The sequence below is a fragment of the Stigmatopora nigra genome, chromosome 5, assembly GCF_051989575.1.
Source record: "Stigmatopora nigra isolate UIUO_SnigA chromosome 5, RoL_Snig_1.1, whole genome shotgun sequence".
Taxonomy (NCBI): Eukaryota; Metazoa; Chordata; class Actinopteri; order Syngnathiformes; family Syngnathidae; genus Stigmatopora; species Stigmatopora nigra.
The window spans coordinates 2,378,065-2,391,155 of record NC_135512.1 but is presented as its reverse complement, the minus strand read 5'-3'; the positions used below and the strand labels follow the sequence as shown (position 1 = coordinate 2,391,155).

General features: G+C 40.7%; 2 protein-coding genes and 1 non-coding gene across 3 annotated transcripts in view; all 3 read right to left on the bottom strand.

Moving 5' to 3' along the window:
* Positions 1-427: 427 nt before the first annotated feature.
* rpl5b (ribosomal protein L5b) lies at positions 428-3,106 on the bottom strand. Its single transcript, XM_077716896.1, has 8 exons — positions 2,963-3,106; positions 2,429-2,498; positions 2,242-2,357; positions 2,022-2,156; positions 1,748-1,950; positions 827-1,004; positions 666-754; positions 428-587 (listed from the first exon to the last, which is right to left on the bottom strand). Exons 1-8 carry the CDS (start codon positions 2,963-2,965, stop codon positions 488-490), a joined length of 894 nt encoding a protein of 297 aa, XP_077573022.1. The 5' UTR covers positions 2,966-3,106; the 3' UTR covers positions 428-487.
* A 373-nt stretch (positions 3,107-3,479) lies between these two features.
* On the bottom strand, positions 3,480-3,551 carry trnam-cau (transfer RNA methionine (anticodon CAU)). Its single transcript has one exon. It is a non-coding gene; the product is annotated as a tRNA-Met (tRNA).
* Positions 3,552-3,842: 291 nt separating this feature from the next.
* Positions 3,843-13,091, bottom strand: part of palld (palladin, cytoskeletal associated protein) — a 29,961-nt gene continuing 20,712 nt past the window's right edge. The window contains exons 13-23 of the mRNA XM_077716978.1: positions 11,174-11,860; positions 10,126-10,270; positions 9,901-10,002; positions 8,185-8,412; positions 7,961-8,110; positions 7,187-7,275; positions 6,991-7,123; positions 6,711-6,918; positions 5,520-5,685; positions 5,284-5,417; positions 3,843-4,340 (exon numbers count right to left, since the gene is read on the bottom strand). Coding sequence (XP_077573104.1) covers positions 4,180-4,340; positions 5,284-5,417; positions 5,520-5,685; positions 6,711-6,918; positions 6,991-7,123; positions 7,187-7,275; positions 7,961-8,110; positions 8,185-8,412; positions 9,901-10,002; positions 10,126-10,270; positions 11,174-11,860 — 2,203 coding nt within the window. The 3' untranslated portion in view covers positions 3,843-4,179. The remainder of the gene's footprint in view (positions 4,341-5,283; positions 5,418-5,519; positions 5,686-6,710; positions 6,919-6,990; positions 7,124-7,186; positions 7,276-7,960; positions 8,111-8,184; positions 8,413-9,900; positions 10,003-10,125; positions 10,271-11,173; positions 11,861-13,091) is intronic.

The following is a 13,091-nucleotide window of genomic DNA, read 5'->3' as shown; positions in this document are numbered from 1 at the left end:
GTCGAGCAAAGTGAGTATTACAAGGAGACGCAATGTAAACATGAGCGTCGCCCATATTGAGTGTCATATAGTTATATGGTTAGTTAATATTCACTCCACCTAAGTTGCTGCCAACCATCCCCAACAAAAAAATTGATTGGACGTCAATGTCACATCAATAATTAATAGTATAATTTAAAAAAATCAAAGTAAAAAAAAATCCCATTTTATTAATTATAGGGTATAAAATTTAAAGGAAATTTGGCAAACTTGACAAGTAATTTATCAGTTCAACCTGCCTTACGGGAGCTAAATTCGTAGTAGTCTTTAACTAGAACAACATTATTCCACATACCTTTTCAGCTAACTGGCAGTAGTCATACTTAAAATGACCTTTTTCTTAAACCCCAGCAGATGAACAGAAACCAGGCAGCGGGTGCAGACGTGATCATTTTCCATAGATTTATTAGAACAAAACTGCAGTCCGAGAGGACTACAGAACGAGGCCTCACTCGGCTTCCTCCTTTTGCTGAGCCCGAAGGAAGCTGGCCTTCTTCTGGGCGACACGATCTTTCCTCTGGGACAGAGACATCTTGGCACGATTCCACCTTTCCAGAGGGATAGCTAACATTAGCATGGTGGCTACGATATTTCAAGCACATTAGAAATAAAAACGGGTTTCCTACCTCTTCTTCTTGACCTCCCTTTGAGGCTTCTTTTCATGGACCGGATTCTCACGAATGGCGGCGTGCGCTTTTTTGTAGGTTTCCTCAATCTGAAAGGCAGTTGGCGCACATGATTTGAGGTTTGATGGATTTGGGAGCGGTTTGCGGGAGGAAAAACTGACCGTTTCGGGGAGGATGCCCTTCTTGATGTAGCGGGAGAACTGCTTCTTGTAGGCATCTTCGTCATTCTCCGAGAGCATGCTCATGTACTCGGACACGTTGATGCCCAAGATGTGCTTGCGGTGGATCTCGGCGTTGAATTCCTTGGTCTCGACGTCGAAGCCTGGGAAACGCTTGGTGCTGAGGCGGAGAAGACGAAACAAATGCTTATAAAGTGATGCATTGATAGCACATGTACGTGTTTGGCAAGCCTTCAAATGCAACAATTCACAGTAATTTGGCAACTGAATTGAATGCTTTCATCATTATGCAAATATAATAGGATTTAAAGCTTAACCACCAAGGGCAAAAAATAATAAGTAGTCAAAGACATTAAATAATTCATTTTTTAAGCCATTGTGAACAAATAACGGTCAAATATTCCCATTATTAGACGGTATAGAGAAAATTGTCCAATGTGATGAATACATTATGAATGCCTTTGTCATTATACAAGTATAATGAGACTTAAGCATCACCGTGAAGTGTACAATAAATCAAATAAATTATGCTCTTATTCTTTTAGTCTCTTGGTTGTGAAGTTAAATTATCAATCTAAAAAGTCAAACAATAAACATTGTATGTTTTTATTTTAAATATCTCTATGATTTTAATGTTAACCAGTACATAATGTTAGAGAGCTTTTGATATTGTACGAATTGAGGAAATAGGATCAAATCCATTTCACTATTTAAAGGCTAGAACTGAGAGGTCATGTTTGGCTGTCAGGCGTCCAATCAAGTTTGACTGGGAGGCCTGACAGCTACCAGTGAATCAGCCCTAACCAAATAATAAATGAAAACTTTCTAACCTGACTACCATCCTCTGAAAAAGACGCGATTCCCGATATCACGCTGAATCAAAGCTGTGTTACCGGGGCTGACCTGTGGGGGATGCTGAGACCTCCATCCACGGCACCCTTGAGCGCCCCGAACACCTTGTTGCCAGTGCTGGTGCAAGCCAGACCGGCATCCAGGTAGCAGGTAAAGGCGCCAGGTTGCCCATCGATGCTCTCCACGTTAAACTCCTCGCCATTCACATCCAATTGGCCTTCGTACACCTTATCCAGGTTGAACTTGTTCAGGAGCTGCAACAAAAGACCCCATTAATAAGCATAAAAATGCTAAAAATGTCTAAGAAACATTGCTAATGGCGTACCCGACGAGCCAGCAGCAGACCGGTGCAATAAGCCGCCGCGTAGTTAGTCAAACCCAGTGCGACGCCGTACTTGGGCAGCTCGTGCGAGTACGCTGCACACACAATCACGTCACCTTTGATCGTGGCGTAGGCGATCTGCAAGAAGTAAACAAAAAATCCATATTATGACGTCATGACCAAACATCAACAATGGCAATCAAACTGGGCGATATGACGTCACCTGGCAGATGATGTCCCGGTTAGACAGGCGGACGATAATGCGGTACTTGGGGGTGTTATACTTGTTTTTGTCTTGGACGACAAGGCGCTTGCGGGCAAAATAGTCAGTTTTTCCCTCTGTGGAACACAAAGTACGTCATTTTTTAAATTAATTTGTATTTTCAAAACAAAACGTGCGTTAAACATACCTCTCCTCCTACGAAACTTGACTTGATACCTCTTAAAGTAGGCCTTGTTCTTTACCACTTTAACGAAACCCTGCAAGGAGAAAACAGACATGTAAGAAAGCATTTTTGATCCCAACATGTGAAATATTACACTATATTAAATGAACGCGCAGAAACAACAAACAATTGACCGTCAAACTCGTCTGCTCGTAGCAGTGTGGCTAACTAGCATGTAGCTTCATGAACGTAAAAAGCGAGTTGGCACCAAGTTAACTTTTGAAATAACAAGCTAATTTTGTCAACGACATCGAGGCTTTATAAACAAAACGGTATAAACAATGACAGAGAATTGAGGTTTATTTTGAACGACAGGAAGTAGTACGTTTATCCCGACGGCCATTAGGCCACGTTGGAGTACAGCCGGCTAGCGAGCAGTCGGGACATAATCCTCGTCCATCACTCATATAAGTGCATGTTTTGACACAACAATCACCATCATGCGCAACATTTGTGCCTTAAGAACAAACGGTAATACATATTGGGAGTATTACGAACCATTTTGCAGTCTTTCTGGTCTCCTTACGAAGGAGCCCGGAGCCAAAGACTGGGAATTGACTCCGCTGCACGGGAGAAAAGGAAGTGGGGTTTGCGCATGCGCCATAAATAACCAGTCACAGGCCGCGGCGCTTGACTGGAGTCAATTGAACACACTGCCCCTATTGGCTTGGAAGAGTACTGCAACAGAGGTGGTGCTAATAAAACACAAGCACATCAAAGTGAAGAGTTCGTCCAGGTATATTTTATTTATTATTTGTGAATTATGTGCACACAAACCTCCAATGAGTAAAATTGTAGCAAAGATCTTGATCCATTTAGTTGGTGGTTACAGTCCAAATAGATTTCCACTACATCACACTGCTGTTTTAATTTGATCAAACGCTGACCCAGTCACTGACAATTCGAAACTAATGAAACGTATAAGAGAATATGGTGTATAAGAGTACTTGTAATATAAACATTAGTATTTTCTTTATTTTTTATGAACGAATGGGAGAGCTTGAAAAAGTAGTTGTAGCAGAGGATGGTTTCGATCCATCGACCTCTGGGTTATGGGCCCAGCACGCTTCCGCTGCGCCACTCTGCTTGTACCATTGGTTAGTCAGAAAGACAATTATATAAGAAATTAAAATTAGCCATGAAAAATGGCGAGTTATGTATATTTCAATGTATTCATTTTAGTAATTGTCATTTCTTAAAGGTATATTTTCTTGATCATTTGTTAAAGACTAAAAGAGTAGAAACTAGCAGAGAATGAGCCACTACATTGCAGATACAATTAGCTACATTACCTTTTATCATCATTAGATCTGCCATCCCTCCCACGTTTAAGTGCCTGGACATCAAGTGTGTTTTTGCTCATAGAAAAAAAAACATGTGATCATACGAATCTTTATTTGCAATGTTGATGAAGTAAAATGACACGCGCACACGCTTGATGATGGCTGGATGACTATTAAAATGAATATGAAATTGATAACCACAATGCAGTTTTGGCACAAGCGAGTGTCCGCATGCAAAAAAAAAAAAAAAAAAGTGATTGTAATATAGGCTGATAACTTAAAATGCGAGCTATGGAAATAGTCTTTTTTTTTCAATAGAAAAATAAACTGGACAATTTGTGATAGCAAAGCAGTCCGTCTTTGCGCCAAAACGCGGCACGGTTTCTTCTTCTTCTGCTTTCCGGTCACTTTAAAAGGATGGTGGGGCGCCCCCTACAGGTCGTCGCTCTCCACAAGCGATCCAGGGGCGAGAGGGCCGCAGTCGGGGAAGAAAGCCGCCTTGACGTCCAATCCGCGCTCGGTCAGGGCGGCGTAACGGCTGCTGGAAGGACGCAACGTCTTGGGTTTCCACGCACTGGGTTGCTGCCAAGCTGCTAATTTAGGCAAATTAAAAAATATAAATGAAGAATTGGGTTAGTATTTTCATATTTTTTTTCTGCATCGATTAGTTTTTCTTAAATATGAACCCTTCCAGGGTCAGAGGTCACCACTAGAGTGCGCCAATAGCAAAATTAGGATCAGAAAGGCACGAAAATTGAAGTACAGTAATCCCTCGAATATCACAGTTCATGTAGAGCAGCTATGGCCGCGATAAACAAAAAACGTAAAAATCATCCCCATTATATATATATTTTATTTTTTCTTCAATGCTGAGTCCTACTAGCAAGTGGAAGATAGGGGAGTGGCAAGTTTCAGCGTAAATTTTTATATTTTTATGAATTTAAAAAAAATAAAATGAATACATATATTTTTTTTAAGTTATTTTTTCCCACCCATAAAAAAAATCTGCAATGTAATCAAGCTGTGAAAGTTGAAACCGTGATATTTGAGGGATTACTGTATAGGTATCACGATGCTAATGCTATTGCTAATGCTAATGCAACACGGTTTAGTCTTCAGACCAGAACATGTGGTTCACATAAAGCAAAAATAAGTAATATAACCACTTTAATGTATCATTTTATGACTATTTTTCCTCCTAATATTATTTCCATCTCTTAGGCTGAATTAATTTTGTGTCGATACTCTAATTTACAACTTAAAATCACAAAATATCATATTTTTCATCCTGTAATATTCCAAAAAAACAACTTCATTCTCATAACATTATGCGATTCAGATTGTAATATGACTTCTCCCATAAAAAAATCTATATCATAATATTCTTCCCCTTTAACCTGGAATAAGCACCTCCCCCTCCATATCGATAATTGATTAGCATTCCTAGCACAAATTGTAGTAAATGCATTAAAATGGTATTGAAAGCAATTTTAAAAGTCTTGATATAATATTTTTATCCTAATTTTGGTGGTTTACCGTGCACGTCCAAGCGGGCGGTGCTGGACACGATGCCGGCGTCGTTTTTGGCCGAAACGGTGTACCAGCCGGCGTCGTCCTTGCGCGCCGGCTGGATGATCATGCAAAGGTAGCCGCAGTTGTCCTGGTGCATGCTGGGAAAGGGGTAGTAGAAAAAAAACAATAGTATAAGTGGATGGAAAAAGCTTGGGTAGGAAAATTTGATAGTAGATAAAGCAATTTAGCATGCTAGCTACCTGATTCTGTCGGTGTTGTGAGTCAGCGATTCGTTCTCGCGTTTCCAGAAGATTTGCGGGTACGGCACCCCGCTGACGCGGCATTCCAGGCGCACGGGGTGGCCTTCCGACACGCTGGTGTTTTGGAGTTTCTCTGCGAACGTTGGGGCCTTGTGGAGCTCTTTGGCTGCGCAAAAAAAAGTGGAAATAGTGGGTGGGCCATTTTAGATAAAATATTTTGATTTTTTTTAATGAATAGATTTAAAACAACTGGATTAAAATCGCTGAATATTCAGTTTTTTATAGTAAAATATTTTGATGTTCTTTTTAATAAATAGATTAACAAAACTGGATTAAAATTGCTGAATATTGAGTTTTTTTATAGTAAAATATTTGGATTTTTTTTAATAAATAGATTTAAAAAACTGGATTAAAATCGCTGAATATTCAGTTTTTTATAGAAGAATATTTTGCTGTTTTTCTTAATAAATAAATAAAAAAATGGATTAAAATCGCTGAATATTCAGTTTTTTATAGTAAAATAATTTGCTGTTTTTTTTAATAAATAGATTTTAAAAACTGGATTAAAATTGCTGAATATTCAGTTTTTTATAGATCTAAAACAATGTTTATTTTAGCTTTTATTAAATATATTTTTTAGATTTGACAAAATAATTTTTGAACTAAAAACACAGAAAAATGGATTAAAAATGACAATTATAGATTTAAAAGGGGGAAAAAATCAGGAAATGTAATATACATCTATACTCTTCATTTGAATTTGATCCTAAAACAGAAAGATGGCACTCATTATTGACTTTCCCGGTCCACAAAAAATGATGCGGCGGGCCAGATTTGGCCCCCGGGCCACCACTTTGACACCCCTGCTTTAGAACATTGCTATCTTCTAATGGGCTCTCATTTAATCGCTCTCATATAATGACAATAAAAGTATTCAATTCAATTGGCTGTGTCACAACAACCACTATCCATGTTTCAAGATTCTCTCTTAAATACCTAATAGTAATAGTCTGACACCCCTAACCTAACCCTAGCTATGATTGGTTGCCCTTTCTCTCCATGTGCCCTACAATTGGCTGGCCACCTCTGGCCCGGAGTCAGCTGGGATAGCCTCCAGCACCCCCTATGACCTTAATGTGGATGAAGTGGTTCAGAAAATAAGATTATTTTATGTTTTTTTCGTCCACTCACCTGCCACGATGAGCTCCAAGTTAAAGGAATTCTGTCCGGCGCGGTTGCTAGCGATGCACGTGTAGACGCCGGCGTCACGCGCCCCCACCGGTTCGATGATGAGCGAGTGCACGCCGTTCTCACGCACCAGCATCTTGTGGGCCGAGTCGGGTCGAACCGTCTGCCCGTTTAACTGCCACAGCAAGTCGGGCGTGGGAAGACCGCTCACCTGTCGCGTCCAAAAGAAAAAAAAACGTTAGCAACGTCGTCAAAATGGCGTCTGCGGCGTCCACTGTGTCACCTTGCAGTCCATGCGACATAGTCGTCCTTCCTGTACGATCAAGTCGCCGGGCGCCTGCAGGAAATGCGGGCGGAAGTGGCGCTCCTGGATGTTGTCGTTTTCGTCGCCGCTGTCTCGGGATCGCGATCTGGGTCTGTGGTGAAAGTGAGATGTTTTTTTAGACGTTTTTTTAGATGGGATGGCGATTTGGTTCTACCTGCGCGCCTGACCCGCCGCCGAGCGTTGGCTTCGACCTCGTTGGTTGACGGCCTGCACCATCATTCGTCCTGTGCAGCTCACTCGGCCCTAAGGGGGGGGATATGGGAAGTGGTCACCAGGGGGCGACAGAGGGGAAATCGAATCAGAGGCAGTTTTTTTTATTTTTAAATCAATGATTGCAGTTTTGTAATCAATCCCTTTTTTCTTGTGGTTTTAGATAAAAAAAAATTGAGATAGCTAAAGATAAATCTATAAAAGTATTTTCTGTTTTCTACTTTACTATTGAACATCATTAAAAAAATTATTCCGACTTTCTGTTTATGGATAAAATTGAAATGAAGATTAAAAAAAATAAATTATATTTCCCAATTCTCCATTTTTAAATCAATAATTGAATTTTTTCCAATCTAAAGTGTTTTTAGCTCAAAAAGCCTTTTACGATAACTTTAAATCTATAAAAATATTTTCTATTTTCCACTTTAATATTGAACATCATTAAAAATATATATTTTCATGGAAGATAAAAATGTAAATAATATTTCCCAATTCCCCCTTTTTAAATCAATAATAGCATTTCTTTTCCAATCCAAAATGTTTTCTTCTGTTTTTTAGCTCAAAAAAACATTCGTAATATCTAAAAAAATCTTTAAAAATATTTTCTGTTTTCCACTTTAATATTGAACATCATCAAAAAATATGTTTAGATGCGAAATGTAGCATTTAGCATTATTGCTAATGTTTTGAGCGCTCACACACTTTAAAGGCAACGTACCTCGGGGTTGCCCGCCATGACGGTGTAGTTCCCGTCGTCGTCCAATGAGGCGGTGGCGGTGTGCAGCGTGCACGTGCCTTCGGCGGCGCGCCCGATGCGGTAGTGCTCGCTACGTTTGGAGATCTGCTTGCCGTCCTTGAACCAGTACACCTGCCAATAGGGGGCGATAGACGTCCCATAGGTTAGAAGCGGGAGGGTCGAAGTTTTTTGTTCGGAGGTCTGACCTTGGGTTTGGGGTCTCCGTCCACTTTGCAGCTGAAGGTGACGGGCATGCCCTCAAACACTTTGTAGTGTTTGAGCTTGGCGTGGAAGACAGGTGGCGCTCCATGACCCGCCGGACCGTCGTCGTCGTTGTGGTGGACGTCGTCGTCCGACTCCTCCACGGGCGAGCGCTCCAGACGGTACTCGATTTCGCTGATTAGGCGCTGCTCGAAGCTGGACACCTTGTACTCCTGCATGATAGAGGACAAGAGGGATTTTCATATTTTTATGAACTTAGAACAACAAAAATATTTTCTAAAAAATCCCCCAGAAGAAAAAACGTGAAGTCCTGAAGGCACGATATTCGAGGGATTACTGTACATCTCGCTGGAATGTTTTTTTTTTCTGTCATAACGTGACATACCATAATGCCACAACATGAGTATAATCATTTATTTTAAGGGGAGGGCCGGGATAAAGAAAATAAGGAAAAAAAAGACCTGGCAAATGTCAAAAATCATATTTTAGAGTGATTATCAATATTATTGTATGCTTTTCAAATCGTTTTTTTATTTTTGTTTAGTTAATAGTTGCAAATAAATAAATAATAAAAATAGCTAAAAGCCGCGTTAGCTTAAACTGTGTTTTAGCTAAAAGCCGTGTTAGCTAAAATTGTGTATTAGCTGAAAAATAGTGTTAGCTAAAACCTGTGTTTGCTAAAACATGTGTTAGCTAAAACCTCTGTTAGCTAAAAACCAGTGTTAGCTAAAAAGCAATGTTAGCTAAAACCTGTGATAGCTAAAAACAGTGTTAGCTAAAATCTGTGTTAGCTAAAAACCAGTGTTAGCTAAAAAACAGTGTTAGCTAAAAAACAGTGTTAGCTAAAACCTGTGTTAGCTAAAAACAGTGTTAGTTAGCTAAAACCTGTTAGCTAAAACTGTCTTTTGGCTATAACCTGTGCTTGTTTAAAGTGCATTTTCACATTTTTATGAAGAAAAAAATCATAATTAATAACAGAAAAAAAATTGTGAAGCAGTCAATTGGCGATATTCGAGGGAAAACTGTAGTAGTTTTGTCAAAAGTAGCGTAAGATTTGTTGTATTTGACAGGTCTGTAAGGATGAAGTAAAGGTGTTCAGGACCACAATAAAAGTCAAATTTTAACGAGGTGAATTGGCCACAGACACGAACAAGGAAAGACTTGATTGAGCTACACAAAGTGGATTTTTGTGTTTCGCTGCCGTCAATGAACGAGCTTTATAATCAACACGCACACCTGCGTGGCAAGTAACAGTAACGAGCATTGCAAAAGGAGGGAAAACATGGCGTTGGGAAACAATAAAACTGATGGAATGTTTACTCTTTTAAAGCATTGGGACGGCAACAGGAAGTAGTAAAACAATAAAAGGCCAGTTTTGTAAATTAAGTGTACTGTTCAAATGTTTTAAATAGTATTTAGTGTTCCAAAGTATTGTGACAGAAACAGGAAGTAAACAAAAAATAAAAATCAAGATGTGTAATGACTTTGTGTACTGTGCAAATGTTTTATATAATATTTTGTGTTTTTAAGTATTGGGACAGCAATAGGATGTCAAAATAAAGTTAAGATTTGTAATTTAAGTGTGCTGTTCAAAAATATTGAGTGTTAAAAAGTATTGGGACAGCAATAAGAAGCAAAAAAGGCATAATAAGAAGTAAAAGCGTGAATAAAGCTGCCCCAAAATGGCCGAATTTGCATACTTGCGTGGCGGGCTCTTCCTGAGCGTCCTGCGCCTTTAAGACAGTGGCGGCGTTGTCAGCGCCCAGCAACCTGCGGGCCATCTTCTCCTCGTACGTTAGCTTCTGCAAGCAGCGATGCGTCGTTAGTGTGTAAGTAGGGCCATGCGATAAAAAGGCGCCGAGAGCCTATTGGGCGGAAGTTAAGAGCGCGGGGGGGAGGCGGCTTAGGGGATTTTGGGGACCCACCTGCTGCCCATTGCTCAGGCGCTCCTCTTTAAAGCGTAACTTCCTCTCCAGGTCTTGGATGACGGCGTCTTTGGAGCCCTGGATGTCCGAGTCGGAGGTCGGGCGGGGGGTCCGGGGGGCCGGGGACTTCTTGGCGAAGGCTTTGCTGCGCCAACCAACACAAATATTTGCGTTAGACGACATTGGTAGGAATGTATGTTTAGAGAACAAAAGTACATGTACTTGTTATTCCAATAGGCGCAAATACTTGTTGTAGTAGTACACGCAAGTATGGATACTTTTAGTACAAGTGCACGCAAATATGCATACGGTCTCATGTGTATTTAGTATAGTACACGGATATGAAATTAGTAAAAGTTCTTATAGTAAGTGTATGTACTTGTGGTAGAAGTACAAGCAAGTATGATTACTTGTAGTATCAGTCAGCAAAATGTGTGTACTTGTACACAAAAGTACAGGTACTTGTACTACAATTACACACCAGTACAGGTACTTGTACTACAAGTACACACAAGTACAGGTACTTGTAGTACACGTACACACGAGTACAGCTACTTGTAGTACAAGTACACACAAGTACAGCTACTTGTAGTACAAGTACACACAAGTACAAGTTCTAGAAGTACAGGTACTTGTACTACAAGTACACACAAGTACAGGTACTTGTACTGCAAGTACACACAAGTACAGGTACTTGTACTACAAGTACACACAAGTACCGGTACTTGTACTACAAGTACACACAAGTACAGGTACTTGTACTACAAGTACACACAAGTACAGGTACTTGTACTACAAGTACAGGTACTTGTAGTATACATTCACACAAGTACAGGTACTTGTAGTACACGTACACACAAGCACAGGTACTTGTAGTACAAGTACACACAAGTACAGGTACTTGTAGTACAAGTACACACCAGTACAGGTACTTGTTGACCTTCGCGTGAAATGTGGCATCACCCACAATATATATGGCGATGAAACCAAGGAATTTTATATGTGGAAAGATTTACCAAAAAACGATTGTAAAATGTGAAATACTCACACAGTGCCGTTGCCTTTGGGGAGGCCCAACGCGTTGACGGCGGGGGAGGTGGGCGTGCCCGTGGGCGTGGCCGGCAGCACCGAAGACAGGAAGCTGGAAGCCGGAGAAGGCGGAACGGACGAGAAGGGCGACGAGGCGTCCGAGAGGGCGGGCGACGCGCAGGTGGGCCGGAAGTTCGGCGGGGGGAGTGGCGGCGGCGGAGGAGGGGGAGGCGGCGGGAAGTCGCCCGACGGCGACTCGGCCGAGGCCAGGAAGGGCGGCGGCGGGGGCGGGAAGGAGGGCGAGCCGGGCGACTCTCCGCCCTTTGGAAAGGGGGTCTTGACCAAGGAGGGCGGGGACACCGGGGACGAGGGGCCGGAGCCCGAGGGTTGAGGGGCGGAGCCCAACGCTCCGCCCTGGGCGGCGATGAACTGCTTGGGACGGGCGTAGTTGAAGGTGCTGGCCTGCATGGTGGCGCTGCTCTCCAGCTCCTGGAAGGAGGGCGGAGGAGGAAGGGGCGGAGACGGAGACGCAGAGGGAGAGGCGGCAGGGGTGGCTTCTCGCAAAGGGGGCGGAGACGGAGAGGCGGAAGGGGTGGCTTCTTGACTAGGGGGCGGGACTTCCTGCTTCTGCTGATCCCACAGGGCCGCCGCTTCCTGCTGCTCCAATAGAATCTGTTCCTGAAGTTGTTTCAGTTGGGCTGCGTTACTACAAAATAAAAGAAAATACAGCGTGAAAGGATGGCATTTTTGTAAGATTTTCGTACATACTTTTTCGTAAAGACGTTTTCGTAAAGACTTTTTCGTAAAGAGTTTTTCGTAATGACTTTTTCGTAATAACTTTTTCGTAATAACTTTTTCGTAATAACTTTTTCGTAATAACTTTTTCGTAAAGACTTTTTCGTAAAGACTTTTTCGTAAAGACTTTTTCGTAAAGACTTTTTCGTAATAACTTTTTCCGTACTAACTTTTTCGTAATAACTTTTTCGTAATAACTTTTTCGTAATAACTTTTTCGTAATAACTTTTTCGTAATAACTTTTTCGTAATAACTTTTTCGTCATAACTTTTTTCGTAATAAGTATTTTCGTAGACTTTTTCGTAAAGACTTTTTCGTAATAACTTTTTCGTAAAGACTTTTTCGTAAAGACTTTTTCGTAAAGACTTTTTCGTAATAACTTTTTTCGTAATAAGTTTCTTCGTAATAACTTTTTTTTGTAATAACTTTATTGTAATAACTTATTGTGAAAATTCTCACATTTTGTGAAATGTTGACGTTGAAATTCTAGATGATGGATTGAATGGAAAATTAAACTGTTTTGTCCGTTTGTGATGCTAACTGATTAGCAACTGGTAATGCAGTAATCCCTCGAATATCGCGATTTGATGACATTGCATGTTTATTGTTAATTAATCAATTATTTTGAGCGAATATTGGTCAGTTAAATAGTTTTAGACGTTAAGCGCCGTTAATGGCGGTGACAAATGAGGAGTGCGAACGTTTCCTGACAAAGTGGAGGCCTGGCATTCCCCAAAGAGGAAAAAGCGAGATTTTACAGGAATAGTTTGGCAAGGCAGCGTTGTTCTGCAGCGGCTTCGGCTCGGGCTTCATTTCCTTTTTTGGCTGTGCTGCAGCGGCCAAAAATTTGCAAGCCAACTTACAAAGTCTTGCGTCCTTCTCAAAAATTCCGCAAACTGCTCTTTTTTATGTCCAATTAAAGATTTAACTTTATTAAAGGCCTTTATTTGTTATTTTGGTTGTCTTTGGAGAAAATTTTGACCGAAAAAATCGTGTACATTCGCTTTTTTTAATCAAATTTGATTGATTTATTTTTCTTTTATCTTTCTACAATTTGGTGCAAGAATTTTTTGTTTATTTTATTAATTAAAAAAAGAAGAAGAAGAAATGTATTTAAAATGTAAATGAAAAAAATGTATTTA

Excerpts from the sequence above, each read along its gene's own strand:
- rpl5b (XM_077716896.1), bottom strand. Across the intron at positions 1,005-1,747 it reads GGTCTCAGCATCCCCCACAG|CACCAAGCGTTTCCCAGGCT; the intron begins GTCAGCCCCGGT and ends TCTCCGCCTCAG. Across the intron at positions 588-665 it reads AGGGAGGTCAAGAAGAAGAG|GTGGAATCGTGCCAAGATGT; the intron begins GTAGGAAACCCG and ends CCCTCTGGAAAG.